General features: G+C 41.4%; 1 protein-coding gene across 1 annotated transcript in view; it reads left to right on the forward strand.

Moving 5' to 3' along the window:
* Window positions 1-713: 713 nt before the first annotated feature.
* Window positions 714-13,035, forward strand: part of PRKD3 (protein kinase D3) — a 78,950-nt gene continuing 66,628 nt past the window's right edge. Inside the window, exons 1-2 of the mRNA XM_084622911.1 lie at window positions 714-852; window positions 4,715-5,797. Coding sequence (XP_084479037.1) covers window positions 5,507-5,797 — 291 coding nt within the window. The 5' untranslated portion in view covers window positions 714-852; window positions 4,715-5,506. The remainder of the gene's footprint in view (window positions 853-4,714; window positions 5,798-13,035) is intronic.

Genomic DNA, 13,035 nt, shown 5'->3' on the forward strand with positions numbered 1-13,035 from the left:
AGTGTGTAATGGAAGCAGGTGCACAGCAGCCACTGTGCAAATGTGTAACATATTAAGCAGCTAGGCACTAGGCAGGGTGCAACGATGCAACACAATGAGCAGGCGTGGGGCAGCTGTGGTGTGAACGTGAAACTCAACAAGGTATGTGAGAACTGTGCAACACAATGAGCAGCCATATGGCAGCCCTCGTGCAATGTGCCACAGCTTGGAGCAAGCGACTGGTAGCCGTGGTGCAAACGTGCAACACAATGACCAGACGGGTGTCACCTCAGACCTGCCCACCTTCCCCCACCCCCGAGTGGGCAGGAGCGGGTGGGTCTGCGGCCAGGGTTCGGCTCTGCCGCTCTACCTGCGATGGCGGGTTTGGCGGTTTCCTGTAGCGTTTTGGGGAGACCTGTGAGCGCGGGGAGGGGCTCCCCTGGGCTGAGCGCACCCCAGGCAAGGGCCGGCCTCCTCAGGCCTCCCCACAGGGGTGGGAGAGTAACTGCACGACGCCCCCAATGACTGCTGCGCTGCCTCCTCGTCCTACTGCTCTCTCCCCCCAACCCCGGCCTCGCGAGCCATTCAGAGCATCAACCGCCTCAGGCAGAAGACTAACGGAAACTTTGACTGGAGCCCTGCGCATGCGCCGCCCCACCCCCTCGCCCAGCTCCTGCAAGGCAGGGTGGGGGTTGTCGTTTCTTCGCCGGGCTCGGCGGAGGCAGGGAGCGGGAGGTCGAACTACAGTTCCCGGCAGCCCCTGCGTCCCACCCCGTCCCGGGCGTCTCTGTGGATGTGGGGAGCAGGGGGAATAATGAGATGCGTGTGAAGCGGCTCTGTCCCGCGGGGCGCCGGAGTCGCTCTGTGCCGCAGGTGAGTAGCGGGCTGCGCGCGGGCGGAGGGGTCGAGGCGGGAGCCGTGCGCGGGGCAGCCCCGCCCCTCCTGGGAGGCTGGGTCCGGGGGTGCAGCCAGAGCAGGCTCCGGGAGCCCGCGGGGCAGCCCGGGCTCCTGGCGCTGCTGCTACGGGGGCGGCTTCCTCAGCCCCGACCCGGGCGGCCCCAAGCTCCCGCTGCGGGAGGGAGCGGGCTGAGGCCACATCATCTCCGGAGAGAGGCGCAACCGCTCGCGGGGGGAAGAGGGGCACTTTACCGCGGGTGACTTCAAAAGTGGCTCCCGGAGGCGGGGGTGGGGTCGGGAAACTTTCAGTCGCCCTCCCCCGCCCGACTCCGAATCAGAAACGGTGTGAACGAGCGAGCCGGCCACTTCCATTCCCGCGCGCTGCCCGGGACAGACCCGGCTTGTCCCCACACTGTGTGGGGCCATCGCCCGCGCCCTTCTCCAGGGCCGCGGGGGGGTGGGGGCGGGTAACGGGATCAGGCACGCAGAGACCGCTGCAAAGCCTCGTCACGCGTGTGAGGAGCCCCTTCGAGCTCAGGGGCCCCATGGCATGAGTAGGGGGTTTGCAGGGCTGGACCCCAAATGGTGTATGACGTGGGCCTTCTCGGTCAGTCCTGCCAAAAACATAACTTCCAGGAGAGTGAGAAAACTAACAGCCGCCCAGCCAACCACTTGGATGAGGGAGAGGAGTCATGTTTTATTTGTATTATTGTGGCACCTCCGAGTCTCAATCACAGACCAGGAGCACATGGTTCTGAAAGGTCTAGGTAGGAATAATGGGGATGAATTTACGAGAGAGAAAAATGTAGGTTGAACCTTAGGAAAAATTATCTGGAAGATCTAATACTTTGTGAAACAGTCACCAAACGACCATGGTGGAAGATCATTTGGGACTTTTGAAACTGGACATGACAAAACTGAAAAAAATAGTGTATGGAGCAGTGTTGTACTGGCAGGGGAGTGGACTCTATATCATCTAATAGGTCTTTTCCATTTTTGATTTTTGAGGTTCTGTGAACTATTTTATTTTTACAGTTTTAAAGCATTTCCGGAATGAGCATTGATTTCAAAATTTGAGTTTTAAAAATATATTTTTAAATTTTTTAATCACTTTATAATCCTTGCATGGGGAAGCTGTATAGATGTAAGTTATATTTACATGGAATAATCTTGTTAAATGAGCCTTTTTAGTTTACAACGGTCGGCCCCCATTTTCAATAAACGACTTTAAACATTTATGTGCAGATAATAAAAAATTGGCATGAAAAGACTTAAATACAAATATTTACCATTTTAAAATCTTTTTAGTATAAGAATCGGGCAAATATAAGTGACACCTGGGCCTACAGCATGCATCCAGTACCTACATTTGACCTGGTTTCTCTTAATTTCTAGCCACCAATGACATCATGTCAGTTAATTCTTTCGTCTCCTTCTCTTGCACATATCTCTGTGCCTCCTCCTACACTACTGCATATTCTTGGAACCCCTTCCCCAAATTTGTTTACTAAACCACTGCTCTTGTTTCCTTTAATATTCCTTCTAAAATCTAATTGCTGCTATCTCATCTGTGAGAAGTGAGGGATAGGAAAGTAACACAAGGAAAACACACACAACAACCAGCTCTCAGGGTTAAAGGAACAGTTAAGATGTTCGCATGCTTTATTGCAGTGGTTCTCAACAAAGGGTACGCGTACCACTGGAGATACTCAGAGGTCTTCCAGAGGTACATCAGCTCATCTAGATATTTGCCTAGTTTTACAACAGGCTACATAAAAAGCACTAGTGAAGTCAGTACCAATTGCAATTTCATAGATAATGATTTGTTTATACTGCTCTGTATACTATACACTGAAATGTAAGTACAATATTTATATTCCAGTTCATTTATTTTATAATTATATGGTAAAAGTGAGAAAGTAAGCAATTTTTCAAAGTGTGTGCTGTGACACTTGTATTTTTATGTCTGATTTTGTAACTTTTTAAGTGAGGTGAAACTTGGGGGTACACAAGACAAATCAGACTGTTGAAAGGGGTACAGTAGTCTTTAAAGGTTGAGTCACTGAGTAAATGCATGATCTTACTATCACTTTTGCCGCCTTTTCTGCTTTGTCTGTTTATGGCCCTAATTTGTATTGTGACAAATGTGTTCTTCGAGGCAGGGACTGTCTTTATTTTTCCTACTTATGAGTGCACAAAAAATAATTATTTTGTTGTAACTAGTTACACTGAAAGACTAAATAAGTAAAAATTTACTTTTATTTTTTGGATGAGGTAATTGTGAGAAGCTAAGATATTAATCTTAAAATAAGACATGGGAGCAGAGCTCCATACCAGCAGTTCTGATTGCTGGATCAGGGACTATTTTTTTCCCCAACTTTACATCTCTTTTATGACTTTTTTTATGTGTACACACAAACACACACACTCAAGTGGATCTTTGGTTATATTATGGATAAATATTCACCAGTAGTTTTAATCTGTTAAATTAGGCCTGTAATGTTCATCAGCCTTATTACTAGTCAGGGTAGTTTTTATTTCCTGTCCTGAAGAAAGCATGGAGTTATTTAACTTTTTTAGGATTAATTTAATTGTTAGAGATAGTAATGTTCTCTGTGAGCATCCCTCATCTACAGAAAATGTGATGAAAAGCATGTGAGCTTTTATGTCTTATATTGATTTATTCTTGAAAAAATTCCTGATACTTGGGTCACCTGGTGGAGCATTCAGATAATTTCTTTTTATGGGAGCAGAGTTACATGGGGAAATGCAGAAATGTTTGTTTGCTGTTATTCCAATTATATTTCTTGAAACCGTGGAAAAGACATTCTCTGAAATGCTGTGCACTGTCTGCAAAATGTTGAGCATCCTTAATTTCTGAGGTTGTCAGGGGGAGTCATAGAATTGTGCCCTCAGTCCTGTCTCAGATTAGTATGTCTGACATGACATTTCATTGTGTTTTAAACTATCTGTCATATTGATCCCTGTTATAAAATGCAAACTTGCCTCACTTTGTTCTTTAATATAGCCAAATGATAAAGCTCAGCACTATTAAAAATTCAGCCAGAGCTGTTAGTGTAGACAAAATGTATTCAATGAGTGGTTATTTAGCATTGCTCCTGAATGCTTGAAATGCTGGTTCAGGCAATAATATATTATAACAAATAATTAGAGTCCATAATCACCAAATGCAGAGCAAAAAAGAATTAAAATAATCACAAAACAATAATAAATACATATAAAAAAGTGGCAGGTTCACTGTTTGTCAGGTATAAGAACATTAATATGGCGTACAGTAGCTCTTTTGAAAACATTGTGTAAATATCTTATAGCACCTAGAAAAGTTTAGCTGCAGAATTTCACATTTTTATATTGACTTGAATGAATAATATTAGAAAGTCCAAGTTAAGCACCAGAGAATTTTCTAATGATAATATTGTGGTTTTGTGAATATTTGATTGCATTTAATGTATTTATTATCCCACACACCACCTACAGACCAGTATACTCATAAAACAGAGCTGTGCTCAGCCCTTCTACATCAATAGTTACAGTATGAACCACTCTTTCCTCTGACATTACTGGGAAAACAATCATGAAATGTCAAACGGAGCACGTATGCTGGGTAGCTTTAGGCACCATGTATATAGTATGGTATACAACAAGGAAGCAGTTAAGCATCTGTTATTAACCAACAAAATGAATGTAAAAATTGATTAATTACACTATAGATGTATTTGCAAGGAATTAGTAATAGTTTGAAACTAATGTGATTATACTGCTATTATGCAAAATTATAAACTAATTTGAAATAATATCAATTTTTTTCCCCTACCAGGCAGAATACAACGTTTCAAAATGCTGCAGATTATCTGGGTGAACCTAGAGATTAGATTTAATGTGCTTGTGTTTTTAGAAATGCTGTTCCTGCATTTCATGAGATAAAACACTTCACAAAAATGAAAACTTGGAGATCAATTAAGGTAACTTTTTTACCATGTCCGTGCATATTAATGAACTCCGAGAAGAACTTTTGAAGAAAGAATAGATTCGTCATAAACACTGATATACGCAGTATTATTGGCTCAGGATGCTATCCACATGTTTTTTTGTTTAAATAGAAAAAGACATCTAAGTGAAGATGAGCCTGTGTTTGATATATAGTGTCTGGAGTTAAGTGAGAGAAGGAATATTTTTTTAAAGATCTACCAACAGTAATCTCTATCTGAGACCAAGATTTTTCTCAAAAGAAATAAAATGAAGGACCTGTGTGAAAAAGCAGTATTGATTTATTCCTCTGAAGTAGACAATTTCATCATGATTTAAGCCTCTCCAAACATCTGGATGTGGTGCTAAAGGCAAGTCTGTGTCTTTGATCAGCTGATTGAAACTGTGGAAAGAGGACCTTTAATTTAAAGTAACTTCCGGCTGAAATTCTCTTGCTCATCAGCTTGAACAGAATGAAAGGGAAAATGAACATGATGTATCAGTCAGGGGCCTCTTACTGAACTGAAAAAGGGAAACTTTAGACTATCCTTTAAACTGTAAAATTATAACAGACACCCTGGTCAAATATTTTTTTAAAAAAGTTGACTACTAGGCAGATCTCTACAGATTTAAAGAAAGTCAGATGTCAGCAAACGATTCCTCTCCTCCATCCTTACAGAAGTTTTCTCCTCCTGCATCTCATGCTGCCGCACCACCAGTCCCTTCTCTGTCTTCAAGTCCCCAGTCGGGGCTCTCCAACCGGCTGTCCAATGGCAGCCTCAGTACACAGAGTCTCACCAACTCCAGGGGCTCTATGCATGGGGTCTCATTCCTGCTGCAGATCGGTCTCACTCGGGAGACTGTCACCATTGAAGCTCAGGACTTGTCACTCTCATCTGTCAAAGACCTAGTTTGTTCTATAGTTTACCAGAAGGTATAGTATAACAAAATACAATGCTGTTGATTGTAATAATTGTTTTAATTTACTATCATCGCTATCACTCTGTGTAATTTGGGTACATCAAGTGGTTATGTGCAGAGACAAGACCAGTGTTGGGACTGTGTTAAGGCTGATCCCATGTAGTTCTGAAAGGTGTACCTCCCAAGATGGGAGTCTCAGTTAAAAGGAAGTGGGCTCTCCTTATGTCTGTCTTCTGAAATCCTACAACAATAGAAATGTAGTAATAAAGTTGGACTCTTCATACAGTAATTAGTTTTGATAATATGGAAAGAATGTTATTTTTCGCCCTTGTGGTTGTAGTCAGTGTTGCTGCTCTCTAGTAGTGTTCTTCTGTGGTCATTGCTGCTATATATTTGTGTTGAAGAAAACATTGTTCAGTATTCTTGATATAACACAGCAATTCTCAAACTGTAGTCCTTGGTCCAGTGGTGGCTCACAGAACAATTGCTGGTGGTCTGCAGGGGTCTGGTGGGTCACATGATATTGGCTCTTCTTGTTTACAGCTGCAAAATTTCATTAAAAGGCAGCTAATACTTTCCTAATATTTCTTTTCCATGTAAGCAATTGCTATAGTTGTCACAAAGATGCAATATACACTTCAGTGGGAGGGGAGGTACCAATGAGACAATTTTTCTATTAAGATGGGGTCTGCAGTGTGAAAAAAATTGAGAACCCCCAGTATAGTGCTAAAATGTTCTGAGTTAGTAGAAAGGAAATGTGCATTTCATTATTTTTGTTCATGTGTTCTATTTTATGTATAGATTATATGCTATTAACCAAATTCAAAGTTCACGTTAACTTTCAAGCAAATAATAAAAACAACCTAATTGTATCCATTCTCTCAAATGAGTTGTTATATTAAACAGTTTTATAGAAGGGGGGTGGGAAAAAATCACGAGAGGAAATCAACACAATGGGAGTGTCGACTAAGTTGATTTTCTTTGCCTGTAATTCTTTTTATTTCTCTGAACTATGTTTATGAATAGAAAGGCTTATTAGACTTGGAATACAGTGTTCTTTTCCCTTACTTAGGATTTTGAGAGGGTGCAGGTAAGCTTGATATGAGCACCAGTATCTAGATAATCTAATTGCATTTCCCCTTCTCCATAAGATTTTTTTTGTATTCTCATTCTGTGTTTCACATTTTTTTAGAAATGTAGTAAACATATTGATTTCACAGAAGTTTTGTCAGCTGTCAAAAATAGTTCAGGCAATGAGCCATATAATTTTTGGTGGGAAAAAATATAGGTGGGACATAAAAGTTAGCACCACTATTGATTCCAACCTTTTATGGTCCTTCTTTCTTTTTCTTTCTTCTCCATCTCTTTGCATCTGTATGTTTGCTTGTTTCTTCCTGTCTTCACACTTGTAACACCTTTCTCTTTGTTCATTCTCTCTTATTTTGGCACTTCCTGTCTACTCTTGGTGGCCTCATCTATAGCTATTTCATAGCTCAAGTTCAGAAGCATGTTATATGTGGAGCCAGCTAGATTGTAAAATTGGCTAGGATTTCAAGATCCTGGTCTTCCTCTCCCCAGCTGGCTTTAATTAATCTGTATACTAACTGTTGTGACTGATGATGCCAATAGAGAGCTGCTTAGGGAGAGCATGCCCCGTGCAGGCAGCAAACCACTGACCAGGAAATTGGGGGATGGCTGCTTATGTGTGTTGGACTTATCTTTTGTAAGTTCTTTTGAAGCCAGTGCACAAGTGGCAATATTACCCTACAGTTCACAGCAATATACCGGTATCCTGCCTGGAACTGATCCTGAAGTCAGGTGGCAGAGCCACAATTATATCCATAAATATGTTCTCCTATTAACATAACATTAACATAAACATAACTTTTCTCTGAGAATTATCCTGCACACAGCTATTTATTGTCCCATCAGGAATGTCTTGTAATTTGGTGGTAATCAGGCCTCACCTACCTGTGGCATTTCATAGCACGCTCAGTGTCTCTTCTCTTGACCGGTTAACTTCTTCTAGCCTCAGGACAGTACACAGCTTGTTCTCATGGGTTCAGGAGATGTATGCTTTTTAAAAACTGCTAATAGTAAATTTGTAAAAGTTTAGGATTTGTGATATTTTGGAACTGTTTCTAACTTTTGTTCTTCTTTAAAAATTTCTCAACTCTACTGATAGTTTCCTTTTACTTTTGGTATTTCTTCCCTATGTTTCTTAATAATGCTTCTAAGTCATATTTCAATTGCATGTTGTTTCTTTGTATAGCGAGATGAGGGAGACCACTCTTGATCTGTCTCTGTAGCCTCAGACACCTCTGGATCTGAGGTTGAATTGCCTGCCTACCTTCAGTAGCTCCCTACCGCAGGACAAGTTGTAGAATATGAAAGCATGTTGGTTGGGGGGCTCCAGCTGTCCATAGAGTGTTGATTAGTAGCCCTTTCCTCCGTCATAACCTGGAGCAGTAGGGGCAGGATCTCTTTGCAAATCTTTCCAAATATCTCATATTTGCCCCTCTTAAAAACAGTTGTCTTCAAGCACGTTTTTATTTCTCTTAGGGTAGCACAGTATACTTGAAAACTACACTTCCATCAGAAAGTAGAGTAGCTACTACAGGTAATAGCTAAAAGTTCTATAACTTAAAGAAATTGGAGAGCAATTTCTCTTATTTTTTTCAGTTTACTTTGTGTTTAGTCAGTTTTGCTATTTTGACAATGGTCAGTTGGACTTCCTGTTTTATGCACTGCCCTTGGGGGAGCTCAAATCATCCAGGTGCTGCAAAAGGGCACTTAACCGGTTTTGTTCAATATCTTCATAAATGATCTGGAGGATGGTGTGGATTGCACCCTCAGCAAGTTTGCAGACGACACTAAACTGGGAGGAGTGGTAGATACGCTGGAGGGTAGGGATAGGATACAGAGGGATCTAAACAAATTGGAGGATTGGGCCAAAAGAAATCTGAGGTTCAACAAGGACAAATGCAGAATCCTGCACTTAGGACGGAAGAATCCAATGCACTGCTACAGACTAGGGACCGAATGGCTCGGCAGTTCTGCATAAAAGGACTTAGGGGTGACAGTGGATGAGAAGCTGGATATGAGTCAACAGTGTGCCCTTGTTGCCAAGAAGGCCAATGGCATTTTGGGATGTATAAGTAGGGGCATAGCGAGCAGATCGAGGGACGTGATCGTTCCCCTCTATTCGACATTGGTGAGGCCTCATCTGGAGTACTGTGTCCAGTTTTGGGCCCCACACTACAAGAAGGATGTGGAAAAATTGGAAAACGTCCAGCAGAGGGCAACAAAAATGAGTAGGGGACTGGAACACATGACTTATGAGGAGAGGCTGAGGGAACTGGGATTGTTTAGTCTACAGAAGAGAAGAATGAGGGGGGTTTTGATAGCTGCTTTCAACTACCTGAAAGGTGGTTCCAAAGAGGATGGTTCTAGACTATTCTCAGTGGTAGTGGATGACAGGACAAGGAGTAATGGTCTCAAGTTGCAGTGGGGGAGATTTAGGTTGGATATTAGGAAAAACTTTTTCACTGTGAGGGTGGTGAAACACTGGAATGCGTTACCTAGGGATGTGGTGGAATCTCCTTCCTTAGAAGTTTTTAAGGTCAGGCTTGACAAAGCCCTGGCTGGGATGATTTAACTGGGGATCGGTCCTGCTTTGAGCAGGGGGTTGGACTAGTTGACCGCCTGAGGTCCCTTCCAACCCTGATATTCTATGATATTCTAACAGTAGTGGCATCACAATTGAAATTGAAGAGGGAGTGGGCATACCTTTTCACTGAGAGGAAGGGGAAGAGAGAGAAGATTGGAGGGCCACATATGTCTGGTTTTGCTCTTGAACTTGCCCCAAAAACTCCTTTTAAAATCATCAGGAGAGCAGAAATAAACCTTTCCAAATTGAAATTCAGGGCATTCTGTGTAAAGGGTATTCTATATCAGAAGATTTTTTTTAAATTAGTCAGTTTAAACAAGTCAGGTTGTCAGTGTTCTTTAAATCTGATAGGGATATTCCCAAATTATCCTTATTTTTATAGCCATGTGGGGGATTGTAACCATGTCTGAACCATAATTAGCACTGCTTCTGTCTTTCCTTATTTAGATTACCTGTATACCAGCTACATTTTTGTCAGTGTGGAGTTTGGAGAAGAACCTTAGGCATAACCAAATAAAAATATAAACTTGAAGTGCATGTTGTTAAAAATAGACATTCATATGTAACAAGTGTGTTAGAGCAGAGCGAGTCTTGATATCTGATAAGATGTGGGAGCTGCCTCAATAGTACCCGATTTAATGTTTAAATCTGCTGCTAACTGCAGCTGCTTTCTTCCCTGCACACCCTCTGATGTCAGGAATGAAGTGAAAAGTAGAACTGTTTAGCAGTTTTCAATAGAAAACTAATGTTTTAATGCATTTTGTGAGGTGTTCAGCTGACAGTGTGCTCTAAATTATAGCTAGTATTTTCTTTGTTCTAGATAAAGTAGAGGCAGTGTTCTCATAAATTTATTATAAATGAGAAAAAGATGTTTTACCAGTTTAGGTTTTTTTTGTTCTGTTTTCTTTAGAACAGCAATCTCTGACAAGATCTCTTCTGTTATCTCTCTACCCTTGCAACCTGTCCCCACCCCTTCTCAACTCCCGTTATCCTTGATTCCGCCAGTTATTTTAGCTTTCTTTTATCTTTACCTGCAATCTCTTCTGTGGCTGATTTCCTTTTGCCTTGAAGAATTATATTTTTGTGTGTGTGGAGTTCTCATTTTCCTTTCTGACTACTGTTCTCCCTTTGTCTCCAAAATCATAATGTGTGCTATTTTTTCACACTTCTTAGATTTCTTCCCCTCTTAATTTCTTTATGGTCCTTCCAAGTTGGCTTCCTCCCCTCCATTTCCTGAAACTGTCCTGACTAATAGTCACCATCTGGCAAAGTCAAGGGGACACTCCTTATTTATACTGATCACCCCTCAGATTTCTCTCATCTTTGATTTCATCATTCTGTGCTCTCCTTTTTCTCCTCCCGCTCCATATATGGTGGCCTCCTTGAAGGTTCTATTCTCAGTCCCCTCCTCTTCTTTCTCTGACCTCATGTATTTCCTCTGCTTCATCTACCACCTCCACACTTATTCCCAAATCTAGCTCGTTACATTAATTCTCATATTTCTTGTTCTATCTATCTCTTGGATTTCGATATCATTCCGCAGTTGTCTCCTTTCTTCCTAATCTGCCTCCTTTAACTCTATTAACAATTCCTTTAGTTTCTGTCTGCCAGGCTCCCAATCCTAATCTTTTTTGCTCTTCTCTCCTCCCATATGCAATTTCTTGTTATGTTTTGTCATGTATACCTGTAGCCTCTTCAAAATCCAGCCTACCCCATCATCTGCACATTGAAACCTGTGTGTGGCACCTGGTCACCTTGACTACTGTAACCTTCCATTATTTGGCATCTCTGGTTCTCATTTCTTCACCCCTCTAGCAGTAACATTTTGGATACACTTAAGTCGTCATCCTCTCCCTCCACTCCAGCTGTGTCAGTCCCCTTTTTGAATCCCACCATTAGCTTCCCATCTCTCTCAGCATCAAATTCAAGATCCTACATTATCTTGTCTCCTCCACCTTTGTATCTGGGTCTTTGTGTACTCCTCCATCCTTTTACCTGATTGTTACCTTGATCTCCTCTTTTCAGCTTTGGCCTTTGCCTTTGATCATTTTGCCTTCCATACTCAGAGTAATCTTCCTGTTCTTGTCTGGCAAGATTCCATTTGCTTACTTCACATCTCTTTATAGCCCACGTCCTCTGCCAGGGTTTCATATCTTCTCATAACAATCTCCTCCATCCTTCCCTGAATTATTGCTTACTGTTTTGTCTTATCAGAATTGAGGCCTCAGTCTATTACAAATTTACACATGTGATAATCTTATTGAGTCTGCAGGATCAGGGTCTTGAAGTATTTGCAGGATTTTTGGGTGGGCAGTGTAGTTGAAAGAGCACAATCAACTTGAAATATAGTCATTTTCAAAAAGGAAAAGTAGTTTTAGATATTACTGTGACAGAATGGCAATTTCCTGCAATATCCTTGGAAGACCTCATTGTATTAAGTTTATGTATTATTGTGGGCCAGGATTATATGTAACCTCTTTAAGGGGAAGATGTGATAGATGTGAGACTTTAGAGTTCAAAATACTATATTGAAAATGTTGCAGACAGATACTGACTTTTGGGACAATAAGTGTTAAGTGGATTTTCTTGGCATTTCATAGGGAGAGCGGTTAATGCAAATTCCTCTACTCTAGTTTTGCAGGAACACAGCCTTTTGAAGTTAGTGCCCCTCTCCTAAGGGCATATCTGCTGATCATCTGCTACAGAAGGCCAAGACCAAAGCTGTATAAATAAATGGCTGATGTGCCGAGCCTTCATTCTGGTTCTGGATCTAAGATGGATGAACTTGTAATCGGAGAGAAAATCTGGTTGTGGGTTTTGAAAAATTAAAACTTACCAGAACCCTAGGTTGTAGTTGGGGATGACCTCTGGGAAGCTTTTTAGCATGGTTGTATGTTCATTTATTTTTTAATGTTTTTTTCTGTAATATTTTTACCTTAAGAATAAATGTGCTTGCTTAAGAAGGAGTTGTCTGGTAACTTGTAATGGTTTGCTATACACTTTTTATAGTCTTTGAAGAGAAAGCAAAGCCTAGGCAGTGGTCTGTTGAAGCAGTTTAGCTTGCTGGGGATATCACAGTGTAAGGCAAGGTTCTGTGTAGTCTTAAAATCCCTGGTCCAAAGTTAGTGAGATGCATGTCTCCGAACAAGAGAGTTACTGCTAGAAGCCTGAAGTGGATGTCCTTGGTGGACCTTGGAGGGGGCATACAGGTGCAGCTACCTTGAAACTATGACAACTATACCTGTTGCTAAGTTTCCCTGGCAATTTTTATGATTTTGACATTTTCTCCTATTTTATAAAAATGTTTCACGTCTCTTGTTCCTGTGTGAAAGACCAACACAAGCATTGGAAGAAATAGACTAATTGAGGGGAAACTGCGCATGTGACAGCACTTTGGTATGGTTAGTTTCAGTAAATAAATGTAAATATCCTTTGTTATGGTAATCTTGGCTGCTGCTTGAAACAATAGCAGATAAAAATGAGACAGAAGTGTGATTTTTAGTTTTTGACTGGTCACTGTGCCCCTCCTGATAGTGCAGCTATGTTCCAGTGTAAATCTTTCTTTGATCGTTGTATAATTC

The sequence above is a fragment of the Lepidochelys olivacea genome, assembly GCF_965140295.1.
Source record: "Lepidochelys olivacea isolate rLepOli2 genome assembly, chromosome: 3".
NCBI classification, from domain to species: Eukaryota; Metazoa; Chordata; order Testudines; family Cheloniidae; genus Lepidochelys; species Lepidochelys olivacea.